The sequence below is a fragment of the Brienomyrus brachyistius genome, chromosome 5 (genome assembly GCF_023856365.1).
Source record: "Brienomyrus brachyistius isolate T26 chromosome 5, BBRACH_0.4, whole genome shotgun sequence".
In the NCBI taxonomy this organism is placed as follows: domain Eukaryota; kingdom Metazoa; phylum Chordata; class Actinopteri; order Osteoglossiformes; family Mormyridae; genus Brienomyrus; species Brienomyrus brachyistius.
This window is the reverse complement of record NC_064537.1, coordinates 32428922-32456737: the sequence shown is the minus strand read 5'-3', so window position 1 is coordinate 32456737 and position 27816 is coordinate 32428922. Positions and strand designations below refer to the sequence as shown.

Here is a 27816-nt window from a genome sequence, read left to right as displayed (position 1 = left end):
TACTTTAATACCGCCCAAGCCAGACATCTTGTTCTTAAAAAGTCCACCCCGTTTCACCACACTGCGTGCATATATGTTTGCTGCAATACATCTGCCCTCTCCTGGTCTGGTGGAATATCACTGCTGTATGCATGTATGAAACACGAATATCTGCGTCCGCGGCTAAATGTACTAAAGGCTGAAACATGGACGTCATTAGCTCCATTAGGACCACTTAGTTAATGAGAACAATCCCATAATTCGTTGCATCCCAAGTTCGTTCTTAGGAGATAAGCTAGCAAGAATACTCTCCAAAAACACAAGGGCTTTACGTTCTTAGCGTAAAGACAACTTTTTGTGGCTTTGAACTATGCATGCGTGTTTTCGACGTTTTTCTTTAAGTGAAGCTCACCAGTAACACTACCTTTCTAGCAATATTATTATAACACTGCATTGGTGTTCGTTGATATATTGAAAAAAAATATGTCAGTGTCGTTTTTCAAAACATGTTCAAATAAAAGGAAGATGGATTTAGGCACTTTAAAATGATTTATTTTTCATACTTTTAAACAGTATATTTGTTCCAAATATCCAATACACTATAAACAACAACAATATATGATATGAACGGATGTTTACGAATGTTGTTTTGTAATGTCGTAAAATATTACCTGGACGATAGCTTTGTCGTAAAATGTCTCGCGGTATACGCATGCGCGAAGCCGTGCTCATTCGGTCGCTGATCGGGCAGTGACAAACCAATACAAAGCACCATTTTAGAAAGACTTGAAAATTGTGTACGGTACTCATATTACAATTAAAAAAAGATCAAAAAGCGCGAGACTCCGTTGTCTTTCCAAAGAAAAACGAATATAAAGACTTTCAGTAAGAAGACTGAAAATCTCTCCACATATGGGCACAGGCAAACTGTTGGCCAGAAAACGCACAAAACCTAACGGTGGTAATAATGAAGCAATTATATATCTCTGTCCTTCGTACTGTTGTAATACCATTGCATTTGCAAGACTAGCGAAGTGAAAATGAGCCATACTCGCTTCTGTACTGCGTAGCCAATGGTAGTTTAATATATTGCAATCTGGCTGTTAGGGGATTGTTTTGTTAGGTTTCTGTAGATTTGTCTGTTTAGTTATGATGACAAACTAAACCCCAACATGTTACACCATTGGCCGTTGCATTTGTTCGTTTATTTATGACTGTCACTGTATTGGTGGTTAGAAACTGTGGAGTGGTAGTATGTACTTTGCCTTCTGTATTTTGCACCACAACCCAGTTTAGCTGTTTTACTGGATTGATTTGCCGTGATTGGTCAGATCTAAAACGATTCTCTTTATGTAGAATGAGTTGGGCCCAGTGTTTTTTTTTTTTTTTTTTTACTAATTTTGTGCAAAACCACTGTGAAATCGAAAGCTCCAACTTCTTAACGGTCATAAGTGCGACAATTATGTGTGTGCAATAACTTTGTTGGTTGTTAAGTTCAACTGCTGCTATCAGTACCATTTCCTGTGTTTTCTCCTATAGATTGCTTTGCTGATGCAACTGAGGGTGGTTGTCTTTAAGCTTGAACAGAAGACTGCATCCACATAAGAATACAGAAACTGAACAGCAGGAAAATAGTCTACTGTTCAGAGAACAGCTGACGACTGTGACAGCTAGAGATGGTCAAGGCCTTTAAAAAGGTAGGTAATGGTGTTCTACTGAAGGGTCTAGTTTTATATGTTTTACAGCATTGAATTATATGGTTTTGGTATATCTACCTGTTTATTTCCTTTTAGATTTTGCTTCTCTCTCTCCACCAGATCATCTTTCACCAAGCAAAACACCCGAAGACCTGCTGATTCTGAATGCATTTTACTAATTTTAATCGACAGGTTTCCTTTATTAAGGGTGATCAGCTATATATACTCATTGACCACTTCATTAGGGACCCTGTTAACAAAAGTGATCAATAACTCCTCTGGATGCAACTCAGTATAAAATTCACCGACATCATCAAGAAGTTCAGTTACTGTTTGACTAAGCTGTAGAATGGGCAAGAAGCATGATCTGAGTGAGTTTGAACGCGGCATGATTGTTGGTGCCAGACGTAGCGGTTCCAGCATCTCAGAAACGGCCGCCCTCCTGGGATTTTCACGTACTACTGTGGCTAGAGTTTACAGAGAATGGTGTAATAACAATAAAACATCCAGTCAGCGGCAGCTCTGTGGGCGAAAACACCTTGTGGATGAGAAAGGCCAGAGGAAGATGTCCAGAATCATTGACGGCAACAGGAAGGCTACCATTGCAAAAATAACAGCTCAGTACAACAGTGATGAGCAGAAAGGCATCTCTGAACGCACAACTCGTCGAACACTGAAACGAATGGGCTACGTGCACAGAAGACCACTGAAGGCCAGAACAGCATCCTCCCAAACAACAGAAATTACTAAGTAGATTCACTTGTCTACCTTTTGTCGATGGAAAAAGTCTCATGTCGTGTTATAGCATCTCAATCACTCATTGTTAATACTCACAGTGGCTTATCAAAAATATATTGGTTATAGTTCTGGAAATGTGTTCAGTTGCATAATTTACTTACCTATTCTATTAATGTCTGTAAGACTACATGTAAGGATCCAAGTTCTGAGAAAAAACTGGGCAGCAGGCATTGAACCTTCTGCAAAAATACCCTCCAACCATATATAATCAAATGCAAATGGAATTACTTCATACACTGAAAATGCATGTAACTATCTTAACAGTCCAAATAAAATTCTAAACAAATGTAGACTTATTTGATGCCTGTTGGTGTAGTTTGCAGCCCTAACCCAGCATTCAAGGGTTGTTAAAAGCAATGTGGAGGACATCAGCTATATAAATTGATGTGTTTGTGCTTCAAATATTTCTTCTAAGGAATCAGGAACTTGCAGAGAAATCAAGGGGAGCGAGGTAGTTATTTAACAGAGTTGGGTAATTCAGATCCAGAGAATAAAATTCCACAATGTGACTGTGACTCTTTATGCTCAACTGGTCAATCTTGGTCTGGACTTTTACCCTCTGGGACCTGAATTACCCAACTCTGTTCCTTAATATGTGAGACTGCTAAATGGTGGTCTGGCCAGGGAAAACCAGCTCTCCCGGCATGTCAATCATTCATGTTTGCAATTGGTGAAGTTCTTATCTTGCTTAATTGCCAATTTACAGTAGCAAATACATTCATTGGCAAACAGTTGTCTTGAAAAATGAACAAAAGAGATGCAAATGTTTTTTTTTTAACCACAGTGGGAGGGATTAGCATACTTAAAATGCGGTTACTACTGTAAGATGGCCTGTAGCCAGAGCTCCCACGCGGTACTTGGTTGTTCTGCCCGGACAAGTACTGGCAGTTAATGGATATTATCAAACTTACTGGAGATTCATACTAGTGGCCATCCTGAGGCATCTGTAAAAAGATTGCTAAGGATGTGAGGTGGACCACCCCAGTCAGAGACATTATGCCTGTTTCTCCCAAAGAGGAGTGACATGTACATCCATTATGAATGGAAGCCAACGGATACCATTGGACATTCCTGAAACACATCCTGTATCATTGCAGGTTATAGTCGGACTCTATACTACTTGTGACAAAAAAACCCTTGAATCGTTGGTATCTAATTAGGAGGCATCCTAATTAGATACCTGAACCACCTCAACGATGTGGAGGAGCAGCGGCTTTTCTGAGCTCCTCCCTCTATGGCTGAGCCCAGGCATTCTGCAAAGGAAACCAATCTCTGACACTTGTATCTGCAATCTCATTCTTTCTGTCACTAACCAAAACTTGTGAACAGAGGTGAGAAACAAAATATGAGTTTTGGTAAATAATAGTGAAATATATAAAAATACAAATAAATATATCAGGTCTATTATAAATTACAGGGTACAAATACTAATGAACATTAAAGAAAATTCTGTGTGTGTGGGTTATGTATATATGTTACATTGTTGAGACAATTGCTTTAGTTCCCACAAGGGGAAACTCAATTTTAAAAAAATTTGTGATTGCAATCAAAAAACTAAAAATGTCAAAAAGTCTTGTATTTTGTTTGATTACTTATGAGTAAAGTTAGGGGTGGGTAATGTTGTTGTTGGAATTGGGGTTTTGCCCATATTAATGAATGGTCGGTCCCAACAAAGATATGAGTACAAACGCGTGTGTATGTTGCGTTGCGTGCTGTGTGCCCTCTGGTGGACAAACTGAGGAATTACAACACGTATAACATACTGTAAACGCCAACACTGATTTATCTGCAATTAGCTCATACTGGGGGCGGCATGGTGGTGCAGTGGTTAGCACTGTTGTCTCACGCCTCTGGGACCCGTGTTCGAGTCTCCGCCTGGGTCACATGTGTGCAGAGTTTGCATGTTCTCCCCATGTCATCGTGGGGTTTCCCCTGGGTACTCCGGTTTCCCCCCCACAGTCCAAAAACATGCTGAGGCTAATTGGAGTTACTAAATTGCCCATAGGAGTGCATGTATGAGTGAATGGTGTGTGAGTGTGCCCTGCGATGGGCTGGCCCCCCATCCTGGGTTGTTCCCTGCCTCGTGCCCATTGCTTCCGGGATAGGCTCCGGACCCCCCGCGACCCAATAGGATAAGCGGTTTGGAGGGATGGATAGCTCATACTGGCCGATAACATTGTCATGCAAATTTATCGGTCAGGCTACCGAGTGAGGCTGCGAAAAGCTGTGAAGGCTTTTCACTATAAACAAAAAGACTTTCCCAATGTCACGGATAAGTCAAAAAGGAATTGGAATGGATCCACGGAACATTATTTCATTGCTCCAGAGTCCAGTGGCAGCATGCTTTACACCACTCCATCTGATGCTTGGCAATGCATTTGGTGATGTGAGGCTTACATGCAGCTGCTTGGTCACAGAAGCCCATTCCATCCAGCTCCCAGTGCACAGTTCTTGCCCTGGGGTTAATGCCAGAGGAAGTTTGGAACTGCAGTTATTGAGTCAACAGGGAGCTGGTGACTTTTATGTGCTGTGCGCCTCGGCACTCTGATCCCGCTCCATAACTTTACATGGTCTGCCACTTCATGGTTGAGTTTCCTCTGTTCCTAAACACTTCCACGTTGTAATCATGCTACTTACAGTTGACCATGGAATATCTGTCAGGGAAGAAATTTCAGAAACTGACTTATTACAAATCTGGCATCCTATGACAGCACCACACATGAATTCACTGAGCTTTTCAGAGTGACCCATTCTTTTAAAAATGTTTGTAAACCTGACTGCATGACTAGGTGCCTGCTATTATACAACTGTGGAAATAGGTATGAATGAAACACCTGAATTAAATGATTAAAAGGTGTGTTCCAATACTTGTGTCTATATAGTGTACCTTAAGAATAAAAATATTACTCATATAATTATGCATACATAAAGGTACAGTTGTGGTCAAACGTTTACATACACTTGTAAAGAACATAATATCATGGCTCTCTTGAGTTTCCCGTTATATCCACAACTCTGATTTTTCTCTGATAGAGTGATTGGAACAGATACTTCTTTGTCACAAAAAACATTCATGAAGTTTGGTTCTTTCATGACTTTATTATGGGTTAACAGAAAAAAGTGATCATATCTGCTGGGTCAAAAATATACATACAGCAACATAAATTCGCAATTTTGGTGACTTAGAAAGTTGTGTCAGTGAAATGAGCTTCATAGCATGGCCTCTTAACTTCTTGTGAGTGATTATGAGTGACTACAGCTGGTGACTTCTCTGAGGCCATTTAAATAGGGCTCATTGGATACAAACGTCCACAAACGCTACAATGGGAAAGTCAAAGGAGCTCAGTATGGATCTGAAAAAGCGAATTATTGACTTGAACAAGTCAGGAAAGTCACTTGGAGCCATTTCAAAGCAGCTGCAGGTCCCAAGAGCAACAGTGCAAACAGTTGTTTGTAAGTATAAAGTGCATGGCACTATTTCATCACTACCACGTTCAGGAAGAAAACGCAAGCTATCACCTGCTGCTGAGAGAAAATTGGTCAGGAGAGTAAAGAGTCAACCGAGAACCACCAAAAAGCATCTCTGCCAAGAATTAGAAGCTGCTGGAACACAGGTGTCATTGTCCACAGTCAAGCGTGTTTTGCATCTCCATGGACTGAGAGGCTGCCGTGCCAGAAGGAAGCCCTTGCTCCATAAGCGGCACCTTAAGGCTCGACTGAAGTTTGCTGCTGATCACATGGACAAAGATAAGACCTTCTGGAGGAAAGTTCTGTGGTCAGACGAAACAAAAATCGAGCTTTTTGGCCACAATGCCTAGCAATATGTTTGGAGGAGAAAAGGTGAGGCCTTTAACCCCAAGAACACCATGCCTACCATCAAGCACGGTGGTGGTAGTATTATGCTGTGGGGCTGTTTTGCTGCCAATGGAACTGGTGCTTTACAGAGTAAATGGGATAAGGAAGAAGGAGGATTACCTTCAAATTCTTCAACATAACCTAAAATCATGAGCCCGAAGGTTGGGTCTTGGGCGCAGTTGGGTGTTCCAACAGGACAATGACCCCAAACACACATCAAAAGTGGTAAAGTAATGGCTAAATCAGGCTAGAATTAGGGTCCTGACTTAAACCCTATTGAAAACATGTGGACAATGCTGAAGAAACAAGTCCATGTCAGAAAGCCATCAAATTTAACTGAACTGCACCAATTCTGTCAAGAGGAGTGGTCAAAGATTCAACCAGAAGCTTGTGGATGGCTACCAAAAGCGCCTAATTGAAGTGAAAATGGCTAAGGGACATGTAACCAAATATTAGCATTGTTGTATGTATATTTTTGACCCAGCAGATATGATCACTTTTTTCTGTTAACCCATAATAAAGTCATGAAAGAACCAAACTTCATGAATGTTTTTTGTGACAAAGAAGTATCTGTTCCAATCACTCTATCAGAGAAAAATCAGAGTTGTAGAAATAACGGGAAACTCAAGAGAGCCATGATATTATGTTCTTTACAAGTGTATGTAAACTTTTGACCACAACTGTATGTGGTCAAAGAAGCATTTGTTTTGTATAATATGTTAAATTGTATAGAATAACTCCACGACCCTTATCAGGACACATAGTTATAATTCTGAGATGTATGTATATAATAACAGTATTTTGCTTATTCTATCTGTTATAGTGTCCTGTTATGCCCCCTCCATATTCTTTAACGTTTAAGACTTATTTTGACATTATTCTCTGCACGCCGGGTCCAATCTGCCTAGGGTCCGATAAATGATGTAGACCTCATCCCGCAATTGGCAAAATCTCCCCAGACCCCAACTGGCAAAGCGTGTCTGGTGCCCCCCACCTCAGATCAGTGGAACATATTGAGGTATAACCTCCACTCCCTGATCAAGGAAACCAAATGAGAACCCCCACCTGAAATTTATTTCTGAATATGGGCCCCTGCAAAACTAGGTACTACAAGTAGTGTGTGTGTGTGTGTGTGTGTGTGTGATTTTAGAATATAATATTATTTTAAAGAACACAGAAACACACACTTAACGCTATGAATGACCAATTATAAAACCTATGTACTAAGGCACATACAGAGCTGAACAGAACAAATGTAAAATCTCCTTGCTTTGGACAGCAGCCCAAAATACTCCCATTATCGTCATTCGATGGAGGAATAACGTCAGTCGACGTCCATTGCCTTTTAGGGCGTAGGAGCTGTAAGCCCTGGATTCCTTACGCTGGTCGCCATTTTGTGAAGACTCTGCTGTTGTGTCCGGCAGTCGAACCTGCGTTTATATCGCAATACATAAGAACAAAAAGCGCCAGAGCCAGTTATCTTCCTAAAGGAAAGTGAATCTTATCGTATGTCCGCTATCCAGAACCTCCAGACTTTCGGTAAGATGATTTAAGAACACGTAAGATTAAAATCGCATGGGAACGTTTGTAATTATCGCTGGTCAGGCAGTTTCGGCTGACGTCGTTTGAATTTTGACTTCGTTCACTACGTTTGAAAGTGTAAGACAGCCATTAATGTTAGTCATTTTCGGAATTGACTTTAAAATAAATATGTTCGGTCGATAGCCTTTTATAATATTTAAAGTAATACATCAGAAGTTAAGTAATATCGCCTAGTACGACTATCTCGACGCTTCAAATTTTACGGAATCTTCCGGTTTTGAAACCGTTCGGTTGGCTTTTTTTCTGATAATTTGGCTATGTGGCTAATTTTTTCCACGAAAAAAAGTATGACTTATTAAACGTCACGTATGTGACAGGCGTAGCCGAAATAACGCTCCAGTCTGCAGGCCTCCCTGGGCCGTGGTTGGTAGGCAGGCCTGCAGTCAAAGGCCTGTTCCACTGTACTTCGCCGACATTTTATTTTTAGAGCTAAAACGTGAATGTCCTCTGCGACACATTATTTTAAGGGGTTTTAATTGTGGCCAAACGGATTAATCCCGGCATTTACTACGTCGGTGCCTGGGTTATACAAATACATTTAGACATACTTATATTAGGTGCGGATGTGAAGCTGTATTCACACATTTGCTGTTAACTTTGCTAGGAGGGTTGTTTTCTCTCTCATGGTTGTTTCGGCATGTTGGACGTGGTAGAATACAAATGTACAGAAACTTAAGTCACAATTTTACACCTACTTTCCATGGTTATTATTACGATGCCATTACCTTTGCATGACGGAAACCACGCTTTTCATGACTGCATAGCCAAGGAAACGTTTTATACAATTTGTGCTTACTCCTACAGACCCCTTTGCTGATGCAACTAAGGGTGATGACCGTCTCCCGGCTGGGACTGAAGACTACATCCACATAAGAATACAGCAGCGGAACGGCAGGAAAACACTGACTACAGTTCAGGGAATTGCAGATGACTATGACAAGAAAAAATTAGTCAAGGCCTTTAAAAAGGTAGGTATTGGTATTCCAGTCAAGGTGTATCTGACTATGTTGCGCAAGAGTGAATTCATAGTTGTCATTCTAAGCTTGCGGCATATCTACTTTCAGAAATTTGCCTGCAACGGCACTGTGATTGAACATCCGGAGTATGGTGAAGTGATCCAGCTGCAGGGCGACCAGCGCAAGAATATCTGCCAGTTCCTTACTGAGGTATGTTAACACTTCATTGCCGGTTTTTTTTATATATAAATTTAACTTGTTTGGGTGAAAATCTCATTAACTGAATGAATATTCAGTGTCTGATTACTGAAACACTGCCTCAGACTAGTTACTAAACTTTACTTTTTTATTCCGGATTCTCTCAACTAGATTGGCCTGGCGAAAGAAGAACAGCTGAAAGTCCACGGATTCTAAATGCAGCAGCGTCGTTCCCCTGCCCCTCAACTCTGTTTAATGCATAGCAACCCCTGTAGAGTTTCTTAGAATGGTGACTTCTCATTTGACTAATTTCCTGTACTTTGAGAACAGGGTGAACAGCTGTATACACTCAGTGACCACTTTATTAGGTATACCTGCTAGCAAATGCAAACAGCCTGCTTCTCCAAACAGCATCCTTTATAAAGCACACAGAGGGCATCAAGAAGTCGTTAGTTGGACTAAGCTGTAGAATGGGAAAGAAGTGTGATCTGAGTGACTTAACGCGGCTTGATGTTGATTCCAGCATCTCAGAAACGGCCACCCTCTTGGGATTTTCACATACTGCTGTGGCTAGAGTTTACAGAGAATGGTACAATTACAAAAAAACATCCAATCAGCAGCAACACTGTAGGTGAAAACCTCTTGTTGATGTGAGAGGCCAAACTAGCTTGGCCAGAATCATTGACACTAGCAGGAAGTCTACAATTGCGAAAATAACAGCTTGATACCACAGTGCTGGGCAGAAAGGCATCTCTGCACACAACTCGTCAAATATTGAAACGAATGGGCTACATGAGCAGGAGACCATGCCAGGTCCTACAACAATGTAGTTTTAAACCTACAGTTCAAACTTCTCTAGAATGAGGATTTACAATTCAGGTGGTATTTATTGAAATTTGTGTGCGAGTGTGTTTTCTTGGCATTCATTGGGCCCCTTAGTACCATTCAAGGGTTATTTTGAACACAGTAGCGTCACTAAGCCGTGCGTTCCTTCATGGCCACCGTCTTCCCTTTTTAGATGTATACTTTCCAGAAGGATGATGTGCCATGTCACAGAGTTTGTATCATCTCAGGGTGGTTCCTTGAACATGACTCAGAATTCACTACCCTCAGTTCCCCTTCCCAAACCCCAGATATCATCCCGAATAGACGTATGACTGGAACATCTGCAGGAAGTCCAAGATGATACAAGTCTGCATGGACCAAAATATTTCCAGCAGTTTCTTGAATCCATGCCCTGAAAAAACTATGGCTATTCTGAAGGCAAAGGGAGGTTGTGGGGTGGGAGGGTATAATACTTGGTCTTAGGCAGGTGCACCTAAAAAAATGGCCGCTGAATGTTTGTGGTCAACGGAAGCAGGAGAATGTCCTCCGTTTTATTTTATTTGTATATTGCTTCTGAATCAAGATTTAATGCCTCACTTTTTGTAAAATGGTTAAATAAATTGAGTAACTAACATATGAGTGTTGTGCTCATTTTTGTAAATAAGTGATGGACATGGCATGGTGGCTGTATGGCATTGAGACAGAGGGTTTGGTTGCTGCTCTGGATCTGTGCATGTGGATTTTGCATTTTATGCCTTTGTATGGCTACTCTGGGTATTTCTCTCATGGGCTGGTATCCAATCAAGAGTGTCACCTTCCTCATGTCCTGTGCTTTGGGTAAATTTCAAGTTTGCTTTCACCTTGTGCCACACAAGTAGTTACCCAAGATGGATGCATCATATGTGGTTATATGGCATGATATGAACTGGGTAAATTGAGAAGTTGGTAACTACTTGTGTAGTGAGATGCAGAATTTAATGTATAAATGAAAATTCACAACAATTTCATGAGCACTTATTTAGCAGCATTAATTTATATCAATATGAGTATTCAGATGTTATATAGAATGCACGTACAGTGGTGCCTGCGGTTAACGAACACAATCCGTCCAAGGAAAGTGGTCGTGAACCAATCTGTATGAAAACCAAGGCAATTTTTCCCCATAAGAAAGCATTGAAATTCGTTCATAAGCCTACCAAATAATTTTTGTTAATTAATTTTCTGGGTTTTATAGTAAAAACATTAAAGAAAAACACAATATCGCGTGGCGACGGGCGGACCGAGGCATCGCGGGAGGAGAGAGAGACATGGAGACTTACTTGCCGGGGAATTCACACTCTTTATTAGCAGTCCTTAACCATCGTATTGTTGTTATTGTTAATGTTAATGGTTGCATATCCATATTGTCGCGCGTGTGTTTGCCCGTGTCTTGTGTGTACCCGGTCTCATCCTCGCGTGTATTTAGCGTATCTAAATCTTCCACCTTCTGTGCACCTTGCAGTTCGACGTCTGACAACCTTGTGTTTCCCGTCTGTGATTTGGGTTCGGTGCTCGTTGGGTTCCTGTTATGGTCCTTCTATTTACAATTACAGGGGGGGAGTGCTGGGATATGCGTCCCTAGTATAAAACAGGAATCTCTTCGTCAACCAAATTCTGTACGCGAACCAATGCATTTTTTTTCACAAAATTTTTGGTCGTGAACTAAATTGTTCGTGAACCGCAGGTACCCTGTATGTAGTCAGGAGAGCACTTACCACTGAATGTGCCAAATGTTGTCTTAGTTGCTAAGGACAACTCTTTGTATTTTGAGAAGTGGAATGATACTAGCGTCATTAGGCTGAAAGTCAATATTCGGTCCATGGCATTTGCATGCTAATGGGGTGGCAGGTGGCTTTATGTAAGCATTTATGCTCCTATGCATCTGAAAGCAGTGTTTCCTATTGATATATTTTGTGGTTCTGTGACATTTTGTGACTATTGTTTTATGACACCTCTCAGTTGCATTGGGAAACCATCTGCTCTGAATATCAATATATGTGATGTTGAAGCAAGCACATATTGTGCACAGAGTCTCAATAAATTACCAAACCTACGTAACTGCCTAATTAAAACACTCTCAACCTGTTGCGGATCTGTTAGGCTGACCAGCATAGTATCTCCTAATGGCTACGTTTAGCTTGGGAATCGATTTAGTGGGGACTCCAGAGCCTAATCCGGCTCTGCAAGCTGGTCATATAGATGCTCGAAAACTAGAGTCAATGTAGATAGCACAGGCCACAAATTTCTTTAACATTTTACAATATAATCATTTAAAAAATAAAGCGACACTTTCGGTAAAACTCCAAAGAACTACAACGTCCCTTAACTTCTAAACATTACAAAACATAATAAGCTACAACACCTTTGGATTAATATTCAGACTGCAGTTGTTTTGAAATGTTGATGCATTACAGATGATACAGGCAAATCATTGGCCAGACTTTATCCATCCGTTCATTTTCTGTACCCGCTTGTCTTATGGAGGGTTGTGGGGGTACAGAGCCTATCCTGGAAGCTATGGGCAGAAGGTAGGGAAAAAATCAGAATGGGGCTCAAATCTGTCTTGGGCTTTCACATCATTCACACCTACGGATAATTTGACAACCCCAATTCTTCTCTGTGTTTTGGACTGTAGGGGGAAACTGGAGGAGCCCAAGGAAACACCACAATGACATGGGGAGAACATTCCAACTCCATGCACATACAGCTGGTAACCATTCCGCCACTACACTGCTCCTGTACAGACATTATTTTTATTGATGTAGTTTTTGATTTGCTCTTGTGCATGAAACTTTCATATTGCATATTAGCTTTAAAAAATTTGAGTAAGTCACCCTCCAATAAAAACCGCAAATGGATAAAGATTTGTCTGTTATCTCCAATCCAGCAGTATTTTAAAAGTTTACAAAATCTGAATATTTTCGCAAGGTGCAACATTAGGCAACACTGAGCATGGTCAATAAGAATATAGATTTGTACCATTTAGAATACAGATTTGTACTATTGTACCATTTGTACCAATACACACGGCCCACCCGCCCCACCTTGGAAAAAACTGTTTCCCAATCCGGTCCTAGGGGAGCCCCCAGACAGACCACTGGGAGCTGGTACGGAGAAAAACATGGACCGTCTGTGGCTCTCTGAGGACCAAATTGGGAAGGACCGCCCTAGATAATCCTGTGGTCCATCCAACAATTTAAGGCTGGAGCCAGATCTGATTTGTACTAAAACACTACAGTCACTACAGTCATCAGGAAAACCGACGTCAGCACATTATGTTTTCTTAATGTATCATGATCATATGCTGACAACTATGCTAGGCAACTAGTAAATCCATGCATCTTGGTTCTTAAAGTCCAAAAGCAGAATCTCTTACTTCATTCTTTCAAATAAAGCAAAATTAATCAGTACAGCATAAACGACCCTGGATATCGCATGTGCTTTCCTTATTGTCCATACTGCAAGTTCCTAGTTCAGGCTGAGCTCACTACATGATCTTCCCTCCACTCACGAATCACCAGCAGTAATATAATTTTACCTGAAACAGTTAAAACCAAGCAAATGCAACCTATCCATTCATGGAGCATTTAAGCAGTACCAGACCATGAGAAGGGGAGTCTTGGAGCCTATCCCAGACAGCTGAGGGTGTAAGCCAAGGTACACCCTGGATGGGATGCCTGTTCATTGTATAATGAACCCAAGTAAACACTAACACAATCACATACTCTCAGCAAGATAAGTGGTTAAAAGATACAAGTTGCTTGATGGCTTATGCTTTTAGGAAAAACAAGAATATGATATATCCATCCATCCATTTTCCAAACCGTTTATCCTACTGGGTCGCGGGGGGTCCAGAGCCTATCCCGGAAGCAATGGGCACAAGGCAGGGAACAACCCAGGATGGGGGGCCAGCCCATCACAGGGCACAAGAATATGATATATCTTATGTCAAATTATTATGATTCCTCAAATCATACAGTTTATGAGTATTAAGTGAACATACATTTTCTTCCTCTTTAAATACCACACATAGCTACTAATCTTTTCATGGAAAAATTTCGGAATCAGATTATATATCTACATGTTTTTAATTTTCGAAAGGGACAAAATTTTACAATCAGTTGCCATTGACAAACAAATTGAGACATGGGTATTGTAATCGATATAACATATGTTTATGTTGATTACCTTTCAGTCAATAGTGACGCAAACCTGTATCACGATGGTGTGCTCTGTTGAAAAAAAATCTTTATGCAAATAAATGTCCTACTTAAGATGTCATCTTTGCCCCAGCTCTGATAACACAGTTGGATTTACGATTCTGAATATTCACATGACAATCCTTCATGCAAGCATATCCATTTTGTGATTTCCCAAATTAAAAAGTAGTTTCTAATCAATGTACTTCTTATCTTCCTGCTTCTGTATATATAGCGTATATAAACAAATCCGTGTATATAAGACACTACCAGAAAGGAGGTTCAGGATCATCTCCTTCACTTCTCAGGTATGGCTTACATGCACGCCGTTTGATACATGTGTAACACTTTTAATTGTAATATAATTTTTAACTCACTGATATGCTTCAAACAAGGCATGCTTGGTAAATCGTTTTTTTGCTTTATCGCAATGAAACAGTTTGTTGGAATGTTCAGTTGACGGATTAAACATGCAATGTAATAGTAGGGTTTTCTACAGATATGACAGGCAAAGGAGTGTATGTGTGTGCAGTGACAGCTGCCGTTCTTGCGACATGCCTGACTACGGCTCCACTGGGGTCTGAGCACCCTGAAGTCCAAGGGCCAGTTATGCAGCTCAAAAAGACATTGACTTCAGAGGACTCCATTCTAAAGGCTGCCGATCGAGTAACACGACAAGAGAAAATGTTGCAAACTGCAGTGGAAGGACATGATCGTTTGGGTCCCGTGATGGAAGATCAGCGCGATTTTATGTCTAAACAAATCCTACAAACAATTATAGGTAAAGTACAATAGGATTGCATTAAAATATTTAATTGTTACTGATTGCTTGTCAGTGTTGAAAACAAGCTGATAATTTATTCTAAAAGAAATGCATTTCTAATGCATCTATAACCACAATGTTGTAAATAAGTGTAAGATATATGTGAAATGAATTATACTATACAAGTAACGTTTACAATAAAGATGTGAAGTGTATTGCAAATGGATTTTACTTTCGTTTGTGATTTTTCCATCTTGCTGGCAGAACATATGGACAAGGGAGGTTGTTTCAGAGATCATCCATTCTCCAACCGTGACTACCAAGGCTGGATGGATTTTGGACGGCGAAGCTCTGAAAAACAGGAAGAACACTAAATAACATTCATCCTGCTGCAGGACTTCTCATTTCAGCAATGATAATTTTGCCAACTCAAATACACAACTGTAAACTCTGGTTCCAGCAGCTCAATTTGGCTGGAATTTGTTTTATTCAGATTGTATGAAACATATACATAAAACTATATATTTTTTTCCATTTTTTTGTCTTCCAGTGGCTTATTTTGATTATGATTGCAGGGTGGTTTGCTGTCTATATCTCAAGCAGGAGAACACCGTAGGCAGGAAGCTAGTCCACTGTAGGACATATACATTCATACACTAAAGACGATTCAGAGATGGGATTTAGCCTAAATGCATGTCTTTGGACGATATTTTCTGTTTAACCGCAAATTTAATGATCAATGCATGTTTAAAACCTAAGCACTATTCACTTTCTGAATCAAAAAAGTAAAATTCACACAGGATGCATAAACTGATAATCTGGAAGTAGCAGCTTGTAAAAAGTGTATCATTGTACTACAATAAATTTTAAATGCAATGTTTTTGTTATTGTTTTTTTTATGGTCAATAATAATAATGTTAAGTTCCATTCATTTCCTTGTCATAAATGATCTCATCATGCAACAATAGAGGATACTGAGTTGGACTGTATTCAAGACCTCATTCAGTGCAGAAGGCGATGCTTCTTTCCCAAACTAAAATAGGTTTTAGGCTATTGACCACTGGGCATGCATAAAGGCTATTTTCTTCTTAGTAGTTAGGCTATGGGGTGCCAGCTAGTAATCCTCGGTGAGGTGTAGGGTGGAAATTAAATGAGCCTTACCCAGATGAGCTCACCCACACAAGGCACAGGGTAGCCATTGAATCAGGAAATCTCGTTCAGCGCTCAGAAACATCATGATGGGACCAGACCAGGGATGGGGAGCCTGATCCATGGAGAGCTGGTGGGTGCAGGTCTTTGGCACGTCCTCTCAGTCAGTCAATAATTAAGCAGTGGCTCTCAACTCCTGGGGACCCACTGTTATTATTATTGGCTGACTAAGAGGCCATCCCAAAAACCTGCACCCATACCAGCTCTCCATGGATCAGGTTCCCCATCCCTGGACTGGACCATGGGCTTTGGGACTCCTTGATCACACTCGGCTACTGATCGATATCATGCTTTTGATCTGTAACAAACAAGATGGGGAGGGTCCTCAACATCAGTTGGGGTGGCTGGCGAGTAGCAGCGATACCTGTCACATCATAGGCCCTTCCGATTCTAGAGTTAAGCATTGTAGAAGGTTTTAAATCCCAAGAAGGCTCCACCTAGGGGCAGGGCCACCGGGATGTTGGCTACCAACCCAACCGTTAAGGGCCTCTCCCCGGGTGGGGCAGAAACCAACCACACACGCCTCTCAGACAGCCAGTGGGGAAGGTGCCGTCAGAGGTGACGCCCAGAAGGGTGGACGGGTGACCCAGCGTAACTATGTCTGTGTCAGACGTCCCTAGACTTGCATCGTCGTAGCGAGAAACTGGGTCAAGTTCCCTGGTGAATATTACAGCCAGATAACTAAATTTTGAGGGTTGCTGTCACCCCAGAGTTGGGGGCGTTTGTTCTCAGAGAGACACCATGACTCTCCATTGGAGGTGCTGAGACACTCGTACCTGAGGATTATCCATCCGCTTAAGGCTCTTTTCTAGGCACTTTTTTTCTCCACAAGGGCTATTTTCCCTCCCTTCTTTCATCATGGCCTGGTTGGCTCTGACCCCTCAGTAGCCATGTCCACCAGCATACTGATGCCTGCTTGCCAGTCAGTTTGCCGTTCTACCCTGGGCAGGGCCCCTAGGAACCCGTCTTTGACTCAGTTTGACTATCTGTTGGGTGGAGCAGGGTTACGTGGGAATCCACTTCAAGGAGGCCTGTACCAGTTGGCTCACTGGGAACCTGACCATCTGGCCAGCTTGGAACATCCAGTCGTGGAAATGCTGCACAGCAGCAACTGGGGGCAGTCCTGTCTGTATCAGGATCTCTGCTTTATGGTAGTTCTAACCCTCTGATCCTCTGACAGGGCAGGGAGTGGTAGGCAGCTTGCACTTTACTCGTTATTCTGAACATGGAGAGGTAAGCTTACATATCACCCAAGTGAGTCAACTTGATCAAAGTCCATGGGAAATCCAGAAAACTGTACCAAAGGATTGTGCTGTTGGACAGGTTTTTATTACATATGTTGTTGATCTCCTTCCAGGCCTTATTTAACCTGACCTTTTATTCTAACTGCTCTGTAATACCGAAAGAGTAAAGTATAGTAGAGAAACTGTATATAACCATCCACCCATTTTCCAGTTGTTTACCTTGATCGGGGCTGCAGGAAACACCCTGGACAGCCATATATATATAAATAAATAAATAAATATATATATATATATATATATATATATATATATATATATATATATATATATATATAGGATTTTGTTTATAAAATATTATGATTATACAAAATTGGTTGATTTGCATTTGTTTCTTAAGATATTGTACATTTCTATATAAACAGCCAATAATTATGACCGGCCTTTGTATGTGTGTCTGTTCATGTAATTTGTATAACTGGAAAAAATCTGTTTAGTTATCTTTTAATGATGGTTTGTGGTGGTTATGATAGATTTACATCTCATCAATTTTTAACCAGAATGGCAGTGTAGTTCAGTAAGGTAAGGCTGTGCCTATGTCTGCAAGGTAATGGGATCAATTTCTATAGTTGGAAGAGTAAACATTGCACCTGTAGCAAGGGCCTAACCCTAACTGCGTTCTGGGTAATGCTGCACTTTCACCTCAAAGGTCTTTCACATCAAGAACAAGTGCTGAACAAATGGAAATCATCTACCTGTCATATTGATATTTCTGTTTGTGTATTTACTGTGGTGTCAGTGAATATCTATTAATGAGTTATATCTATATCTCCTATAATGTGAGCATTCATTAGTCAGATAAATTGATATGTTATAATAATACAATGAATCTGGCAAGATAATAAAAAATAAACACCTCACAGTACTTTAAAAGTATTTAGTTAATTTCAATGATCAAGAAGACTTAAGAACCTCATATATCTAAAATGTAATGATCTTGTGGTATCAGCATCAGTTCAAAACTCTCCTGGACCTACATTTATCCAATAATGAAAGTAAGTGGCAAAACATTGAAAACAGTCAGCAAGTACAATGGAGGTATTGAAGGTTTTCCCGCCATGCTTCTGTCCATAAACATCATCTCATATTTAATTATACGACAGGTGCGTTTCATTCATTTCATTTCACTACTGACCAAAGACTCTTTTTCGTGCCCATCACTCCATCTTGTCCTTCCAGCTTCACTGTGCCCCACTTCTGTACTCTCTCTATCTCATCTCTCCCTGTCCCATCTGGCTGAGGAAAGCCACATGCCTTTCTGCATGTATCCAGTTCCCACTGCCACTGTGACAGAGGACTTCAGATAAGCCTGGAACTGCCTGAGAGCTTCACGTGGTGGAATCCAAGGTCAGGGGGCCATAATGCAGAAATAAGCATATGTTGTACAGCAAAGGTTAATATGTTGCATGAATGACACTTATGTGATGTTAACTTAAACAAACATAACTTAAAAATGTAATCAACTATGTATAGAATTATTATTATTATTATTATAAAAATAATAATGATGATTATATTTGCTGGCCAATGGATAAGTTCTTGTGAAACTTTGCTATTATATCAGTATGAATATATGTCAGTATGAAAGAAGTTAGGAAATGACCTTTGTATTAATATAATATTAAGCGTCCTTGAGTGTGAGAAAGGCACTATAAAAATAAAACTTATTATTATTATTATTATTATTAAATCTGATTTGTGGCTAACAAACATTGAACAAAGAAGGTGGTTCTAAGGAGGTATTAAAAATTTAATAATGACAATTTATAGATATTAAAATTCAATTGCTTTAGTTCAGATTACCACTAATGAGTAAAGTTCTTAAAATCTGCTACTTCTTTCCAAATGAATGACATAATAATCATTTTATCGTTCATTGTGTAGAAAAAGCACAATGAAGGATAAAAAGTTCTATTACAGAACCCAGATCCACACTTTACCATTGTCAGCATAAATTACACTGTACAGTTCTTGCTCTGATACCAATTACATTCTTCGTTGGGCATTCATTGGAAGTTCAGACTTTCTGCACTTACGTCTGGTTGACTCTTTGTTGTACTAATCGCATCATTGGTACGTCAATCTGGACAAAAGTATAAGGTAAATAAATAAATGCAAATGTAATTTTTAGTTGTAAAATCTAATTATTCTGAATGGTGACAGACCCACAGAATAAATTTCAAAGGGTCTTTCCTTCAAGCAGGAAGTCTGTTTCTGGGTGTGTGTCCCATTAGATATACAGAAGTGTGCAAAAGCCTTAGGCAGTGAAAGTCAAAAGGAAAAAGCTATTTGGGAAACGAGCATATATTTACTCAGTACAAAAAACACAATCTAACGTTAGAACAACAATAAAAAAAACTAAGAAACATTTCTTCTGTTTTCCGAAAAGTTACTGACATCTTGTCGGATGGTTAGATGAGCAGGACACCCCAGCCATCCCATATATTCCTTAAGTAAATGAAAATTTCACCACCAGATCACTAAATGAATTTAATTTATTCAAAAGTCAATGAAGTATTGATTAGCCATATGCGGTGTCCTAATGGTCCATTAAAAAAATTCATGGGTGTGTTACTGCAGATCCTGGGATCACTTTAGGACAGGTTTCAGTTCGGTTAAGCTGACACACAATTACTGACATCATATCAGTCTTACACCAACAGGAAGGTCGTCATTTTCTTTGATTGCCTAACACTACTGCACAGAGCTGTTTAACTCCAAGAAACAGATCAGTGTCACTGTCCTGCGTATATCACCCCTTTAAAGAAAGCATATTTCACATTAACGTCCTCAACCATAAAGTTCAAGGTGATATCTCTGGGTATCCGGTAAGGGCTGCTAACAAAAGTTCCAAATTCAAATATTGTTCATAAATTTCAAGATAACAGGACTCCAAAAACATTGTTTCTGACACTCCAATGCTTTAACATGACGACTTTAAACATGAAAATATGATACAAAAGTATGACAGATATATTCAAAATACAAAATGAAGCATACAATATACAGGAAATGTGAAAAGAGTATAGAAATAAATAGTGAGTCAAAAGACCCATAAAATACTATAAACTCCATTTGATTCATCCGGAATGTGAACTGGCTGAGTTTCCATTATAAATATTCCCGTAAATATCAGAAGAAACAATGGGATGCTGGGTAACGATGACCCCACTTCCCTCATACATCAGCCAACTGTTGTTACAGTTCCTTGGATATTGCTTGATTGCCTATTACTTACATTAGGATGTTCTGCTATGAATGGTTGGTAACGGGGATAGAGCATACCTCACTGAAATGAACATGAACGGAAATGGGAGGAATGGCCTCCTCTCGTTTGTAAATTTCTTATGAAAAATGCAACTCAGTTTAGAATAAATGCAAAGTAATGTGCGAAGCAAATACATGTTTTTCCCTGAGTATTTATGTGTCTGGCAACAGAATCAAAAAGCACAGATGTTGCTTAAATACGCTTACAAATGCACAAGATTTGGATACGCTTACAAATGCACAAGAAATCTAATCACTTCAATCTCGAAAGTTTTAATGACGACAGAACTTGTTATACTTTTTTTGCTCACTAGAGGGAAGTATTACAGTAGTGAAGACTAAAGCCGATTGTTCTTTATTTCCTGCTTCTACTGTATTACGAAAAGTGCATAAGGCTCATCTAAAAAATAAAAAGCAGCAGTTGTACTTTGAGATTGAACACACATTGGAATAGAAGTTGCTTTCATAAATAAGATTTGAAATGTCAAGAATAAAATCGAAATTTCAACATTTAACTTGCAAAGTGATGAATAGGCCTACAGCTGAAATTATATTCCGAGAACATATCGAATGCAAAGTTTTGTGTTCAGGTTAGAGTTTTTTTTTCTAGCTGATTGCGATGATTTGATCTGATCACTGATTTTGGTGGGGTTTTTTTCAGACTTGCTTACCATTTAGACTGTATGTCTGAAGTACAGATATGATCATATATTGAAGGACAGAATGACAGAGAAAGAATCGTAAACCTCAAAATTCTCTCTAAATTCTCAATATTTAGAGGCACGCCTGATACTGGTATTCTTTGTTATACCCAAACCTGTTTAGTATGCTTTGGAACATTTGTTACAATGGGAACTAAAAGAAAATAAGAGTACCTGAAACAAAAAAGATAATAATGTAACATTTTCATAAATAATGCTCTGTATTATGTCTCCTGCTTTTTAGACGTCACCTGGATCCTGAAACCAGGACACCACCCTTGGGAAAGAAGGAGAATCAAAACTCAGATAGCAATGAGCCTCCCCAGATAAAGAGTAGGGCGGGGCCCATGGAGGGAGAGGGGAGGGGCCAAGCTGTAGGAGAGATTTAATTTCTGCAGCCTCAGATCCGTAAGATTCAATGTGCCTGTTTTCAGCTTCAACTGTTCCCCAGTTTAGCAATTCCGGTTCTGCAGTTCCTGTCCGGGTGGAGGACGAACCTCACAAGGCTGACTCATGATAATGATTTTTTTTTTCTCTCTGTGGAACCTGAACAGACAAGAAGAATGCAGTGCGGAACCTGAACAGACAAGAAGAATGCAGTGCGGATCTAAAGAGAGTGGCCATGCTTGTACAACTCTGATGCATTCTGGGATGCACTGGGAACTGTAAAGGCATCGTGGTCGTCTGCCTGTGCGGAGGTATATGTGCAGATGTCTTTGCCACTCCCAGTCCCTGTACAAGGTACAAATATACAAACTCCACTGTCACTTGCCAGTAGAGAGCTTGCTGTCTAGATATTAGTAATTGCCGCAGCCACCCTACCTGACGGGCTCAACAAGGCAGGCGTCGCCAGCTGGAAGCTATCTAATGGTGCCACCTATTCGGGAGGAGTAGGCCAGCCCCGACAAGGAATATGGAAATGGAACTTGCCCGGGGGTGAATGGACTGTAAGCTGCACTTGTGTTTTGAACCAAGGGGATGTATATTTTGCCCCCACCGAGTCTTCCTGCTATATCACATGTGTTCCAAGTTGACATAAAGCTAAGGAGAGTGATGTGCAACCTGCACAGTGCAGAGGGTAGTTTTACTGACACTATCCCATGGCCAAATACACACATTTGGCCTTTATAAGATTAAATGGTTTCGGAGGTTTTCAATTCCCTGACTGGTTTTTCAGTTTGCAAATAAATGTGTATTGAAATGCTTATCAAGATACAGACATTCAAATACTAATTGCTGAGCATTTTTATGTTCTTGCCCTTTAGATATATGTTTGGTTTCTTCTTCGTTTTAGACAATCCTTTCTGTTTTGGCAGCGTCACAGATAACCTTTTTGCCTTGCCAATACAGATTTCTCTGGTGAGAGTTGCTTGCAGAGAATGAAGAAAAATAAATGTACATTCATGTTGCATCAAGTTTTACTGTCACTCCCAGGTAACGCCTGGAAATAAGGCTACTACTGAAGCGGCACAACATTTAGCCAGGGGGTGGAGGGAGGGGTCGGGCCGATGTGACTAGACTTGTCTAGTCTACAGAGAATTGGAACTGCTGGTTTTCACATCAGAAACACCATTTGCAAATTCTTTTTAGGTGATTATTAATGATTACTCACAATGTGAAAGCAGTTATGAGAAATACTGGTTTCTAAGCTTTATTAATATGGTATATAAGTCAAACACAACCAGTTGTATGAGGAATATTAATATTTCTACTTTCCATTTTTTAACTCAAGGTGAGTTAAGAACACAATATTTCGCACAGGAAAAACTCCATTGGTTTTTGTTTATTAATCTGTTTTCAATGAGAATATTCAAATTTGCAAGGATGAAGTGGGGATGGTGTGTTTGAATGATTCAAATGTAACTGGACGACTGCGGGCTCAAGTCCTGTGGTCAGTAAAGTGATGTCACCGTGGGGCCCTAAGCAGGGCCTGTAGTCGCAGTCACTGTTGGGACTCGCTGACTCATCCATCCATTTTCCAAACTGCTTATCCTACTGGGTCGCGGCGGGTCCGGAGCCTATCTCAGAAGCAATGGGCACGAGGCAGGGAACAAACCCAGGTTGGGGAGCCAGCCCATCGCAGGGCACACTCACTATTCAATCTCAATTAGCAAGTCCAACTAGCCTTTTTGGACTGTGGGGGGAAACCGGAGTACCCGGAGGAAACCCCAGGACGACATGGGGAGAACATGCAAACTCTGCACACATGTGAGTCAGGTGGAGATTCGAACCCGGGTCCCAAAGGTGTGAGGCAACAGTGCTAACCACTGCACCACCATGCCACCCCCTTGCTGACCCTGCTTTCTCAAATGTATATTACCTTGGATAAAAGCATCTACCAAATAGAGATCAATGTAAAACAAAGCAGCAACAAACGTATTACCTGTCAAAACGCAATAAAGAAAATTTAGCCTCCCATCATGCCATAACGCCCAAGGTAATCTGACTCCCCGAAGCACTCTAACAAAAATGAGTTTACTTAAAAATGTTTTCAGTAAACAAAGCGAACGCTTTATTAGAGATAACAACAAATGGACAGATGAATTTCTGCTGTAGACATTAGCCAACAATGCTTTGATTAAACAAAATATTATTAGAGAATAAGAAATGGACCGATTAATTTCTTATTTTCTGATTTTCTGTACAATATTAGGAATAAACATCAAACGACACGCTCCATCAGCTTGGATGAGAAATACCATTAGTTCATGGGCACTGTAAAATGATAAAAATAATGGTGATCGGGTTTAGACCCAATCTCTGTTACTTTGATCTTCTATCTTTACCCTTTGGCAGGAGACCCAAAGCCTTCAAAGACACACGGGGACTTTCTTTCCCACAGCAGTGTCCCCCACCAGCAATAATCAACCTGCTAACAACTGGCACTTTAGTCAGCTGGAATCCTATAACTCTTCCTGGCATCACCCTCCTTCCGTTTCCTTACGTTCACTATTTATTTCACCCTTTATTAAACCCCATACGGCTTCAGATTATCAGTAGATAGTCTAGCATAAAAAGTATTTGCTAAATTTTCTTGCTTACATACTTTTAAACTGTCGGGCTTATTATATGTTATAGCAGGGACACACATACCAAGACAAATTCCTTGTATGTTTAATATACTTGGCCAGTAAAGATCTTTGATTCTGATGACATAACAACGTTAAATTTGGTAATTTTGCTCACACACCAGTACAGGCACAATCCAAGCCCCCAGCGATGGATGTGTGAGGCACGTGTGCTACTTGTATAGCTCAGTTGAAAGCTTTACAGTTTTTACGTTGAATCAATTACGGCATGGCCAAGGCCACATGATATATTGGACCTAATTAAAAACACTGAGGGGAATGTTTCAGCTTGGCTGAACAAAGCGACATTGTAACGGAGTTTCTCCTAGCCCTGGACAGACAACAAAGTGCACATGATAAAGGACACAAATAAAACGCCTTAACACCAGATAAAAGAGGTGAATATTACTTCTTTTATCTGCTTAGCAAGACCAATAAGCAGTTGACATCATTTCTGGGTGTTGGATAATTACTAAAAATATATTAGATCACATTCAATTATCAGTTTTTCAACCTTGGCCTGCTTCTTCACAGATATTACCTTAACCCTTCAATTAACAGACTGATAAGGTCAATTGACGGTTGGAAAATATCCTGTGCAGGCGATGGATGGAGCTGCTCAGTCATGGGCATCAGCCACAAGATTTCAGTTTGGAAGATAATGGGACCACCATGACAGCATGTAGGTAGCTGGCTTATTTTGTGTTGTCAGGTGTTGCAGCTGTAGTGTTTGCAGGCAGTGAAGGGGCTGATCCTGCATGTACTTATTCTCAGAGAGGGGAGGAGTCAGCAGCAAGGGGGGCCATCGCCACTGTGTGTAGCCTTGCTGCCTCTACTCATTGGTTTTAAATTGCCATCTGTATTTTTTGAATGTACTATTTTTGCAATTTACCTGTAATAGAGAAAGTTGTAAAATGTATACAGAAAACGGAGACTGAGTGCTGTCTGTCATTGCTGTGCAGAAAAGGGAGATAGAGTGCAGTCATTTGAGCACCAACTTCACGGTTAAAACGAAACTAATACACGATTAAAAACTATGGAATGGTGAGGAGGCGTGACACCATCTGGCAGATCATGTCAGACCACAAGAGAAGAGAGACTCGTACAAAAGTCTTTTATTATAAGGATGTTTTTTTTCCCAGAGAGCTACATAAATGAGACAATCAAAAAAGAAAAATAAGTATCTTATACAAATATAAGATACTGGAAAACTTCCCTGTATAAGGTACATCACCTTAATTAACTGTATCGGTCATATGACGTTGTGTGTCTCTTATCTGAAATGGCTTTGTGGTCTCCACTGGTGGAATCAGTTAAGTTCTTGAGAACAACAATTTCCTGGGATCTTTGATGGGAGGAGAAGATGGGACACACCAGCATGTGCTCTTTCTACACAGCTGCGGAAACACAACCTGCTTCAGGCCCTAATGATGCAGTTTTACACTGTTATCATCGAGGCAATCCTCACTACCTCCATCACTGTGTGGTTCAGTTCATCCACATCACAGCAACATATCAAAATCCAATGAATCATCAAGGCAGCAGAAAAGATTACTGGGTGTAGTCTGCCAACGCTCCCAGACGTCTACAACAGCAACGTTGTGAAACGCAGGATGGAGCTTAGAGCTGACCCCTTTTGCCCAGGGCACCAGGTTCTACCCTTTGGCAGGAGACCCGAAGCCTTCAAAGACACATGGGGACTTTCTTTCCCACTGCAGTGTCCCCCACCAGCAATAATCAACCTGCTAACAACTGGCACTTTAGTCAGCTGGAATCCTATAACTCTTCCTGGCATCACCCCCCTCCCGTTTCCTTACGTTCACTATTTATTTAACCCTTTATTAAACCCCATACGGCTTCAGATTATCAGTAGATAGTCTAGCATAAAAAGTATTTGCTAAATTTTCTTGCTTACATACTTTTAAATTGTCGGGCTTATTATATGTTATAGCAGGGACACGCATACCAAGACAAATTCCTTGTATGTTTAATATACTTGGCCAGTAAAGATCTTTGACTCTGATGACATAACGACGTTAAATTTAGTAATTTTGCTCACGCACCAGTACAGGCACAATTCAAGCCCCCAGCGATGGATGTGTGAGGCACGTGTGCTACCCACTGATACACCTTCATAATATTCTACTATGACTATTAACAATAAAAATAATAAAATAATAAAAGGTTCCTTTTGGAATGTTTGTATGCACCTGATAAAATGGCTGTTTTCTATAATAGCGATATTTTAAGCCACAAGCCCCCTGTGCCTGTGATCTGAAGGTTGTTCAAGCCTGGCTTTTGCATAACAGTCACATCTGTGGGCCCTTCAGCGAGGCCCTTAACTCCCAGCTCCACGGGCACCGCTGCAGGTGGCTGCCCTTCACTGCCAAGCTTGTGATCACCAACACGTGTGTCTGTATGTCACATTAAGATCTTTACCGAAAGTTGGAGAGTGCTAGAGAGTGTGAAAATCTGGAACCATGATCGGTATACAGCACACTATTCTGTATAGCTTGTAACAAGGTCATTTGTGGGGATTCTTCATTAATGCATTTCAGCCATGACATCTCAGTGCTAAGTGTGCAGAGACTTCCGAGAATCAGGCCGTCATGGACAGCTGCCAAGGCGCCACTACTGCAGGATAAAAATAAGGAAAAGAGACTTTTGGGGTCAAAAAACACAGTCAGTGACATCAGACTGGTGCGAATCTGTCCTTTGGTCAGAAGGGTCCAAATCTGAGATTTTTGGTCCTCAGCACCATGAACTTGTAAGACACAGGGTAGGTGGCAGGATGATCTCTGCAAGCGTCATGCTTACGGCGAAGCATGAGAAGGGTGGTGCAATGACCTGGGGTGCCTGGTTGGTGACACTGTCGGTAATAAATTTAGGATAGAAGGCACACTTAACCAGCGTGCCCAGCACAGCACACGGCAGCGACACACCACCCCATGTTTCTGCGTAACTGCAATGACTACTGGCACACCTCAAGGCTGCATTAGAGCTATTTGTCAAGAAATGAGAGTGATAGTGTGCCGCAGCTGACCTGGGCCTCACAATCACCAAATTTAAATCCTCACTGCATAATTCCACATGACTTGTTAAAGAAACTTTTGACTGGTAGTGCATATATTTTATACCAATATACATACATATATACAGTGTTTTTTACTGTACAAAAGTCTTAATCGACCATTTTGAAATTATGTCGGTGTAAAACTGTCATTTTAAAACTTCTCAGAAAGTCACCCCGGTATTTGCAGTGACCATCCAGTATACCCACGTATTTGTTGACTCAACCACTAACATATTATATTCATTAAGTGAGCCAGTGGTGAAATTAACAAATACATGAAATGGCT

At 40.5% G+C, this 27816-nt stretch overlaps 1 protein-coding gene and 1 long non-coding RNA gene across 2 annotated transcripts; both read left to right on the top strand.

Annotated features, from left to right (window-relative positions):
• The first annotated feature begins 684 nt into the window (after positions 1 to 684).
• Positions 685 to 2764, top strand: LOC125742800 (uncharacterized). The gene is made up of 3 exons (XR_007398204.1): positions 685 to 940; positions 1519 to 1676; positions 1797 to 2764. It is a non-coding gene; the product is annotated as an uncharacterized LOC125742800 (long non-coding RNA).
• Positions 2765 to 7695: 4931 nt separating this feature from the next.
• Positions 7696 to 10544, top strand: eif1 (eukaryotic translation initiation factor 1). Its single transcript, XM_049015157.1, has 4 exons — positions 7696 to 7868; positions 8736 to 8899; positions 8996 to 9097; positions 9257 to 10544. The coding sequence occupies exons 1-4, from the start codon at positions 7838 to 7840 to the stop codon at positions 9299 to 9301; spliced, it is 342 nt and encodes a 113-aa protein (XP_048871114.1). The 5' UTR covers positions 7696 to 7837; the 3' UTR covers positions 9302 to 10544.
• The last annotated feature ends 17272 nt before the right edge of the window (positions 10545 to 27816 follow it).

Excerpts from the sequence above, each read along its gene's own strand:
- eif1 (XM_049015157.1), top strand. The coding sequence starts at position 7,838 with ATGTCCGCTATCCAGAACCTCCAGACTTTCG. Across the intron at positions 8,900-8,995 it reads TAGTCAAGGCCTTTAAAAAG|AAATTTGCCTGCAACGGCAC; the intron begins GTAGGTATTGGT and ends ATCTACTTTCAG. Across the intron at positions 9,098-9,256 it reads TCTGCCAGTTCCTTACTGAG|ATTGGCCTGGCGAAAGAAGA; the intron begins GTATGTTAACAC and ends TCTCTCAACTAG.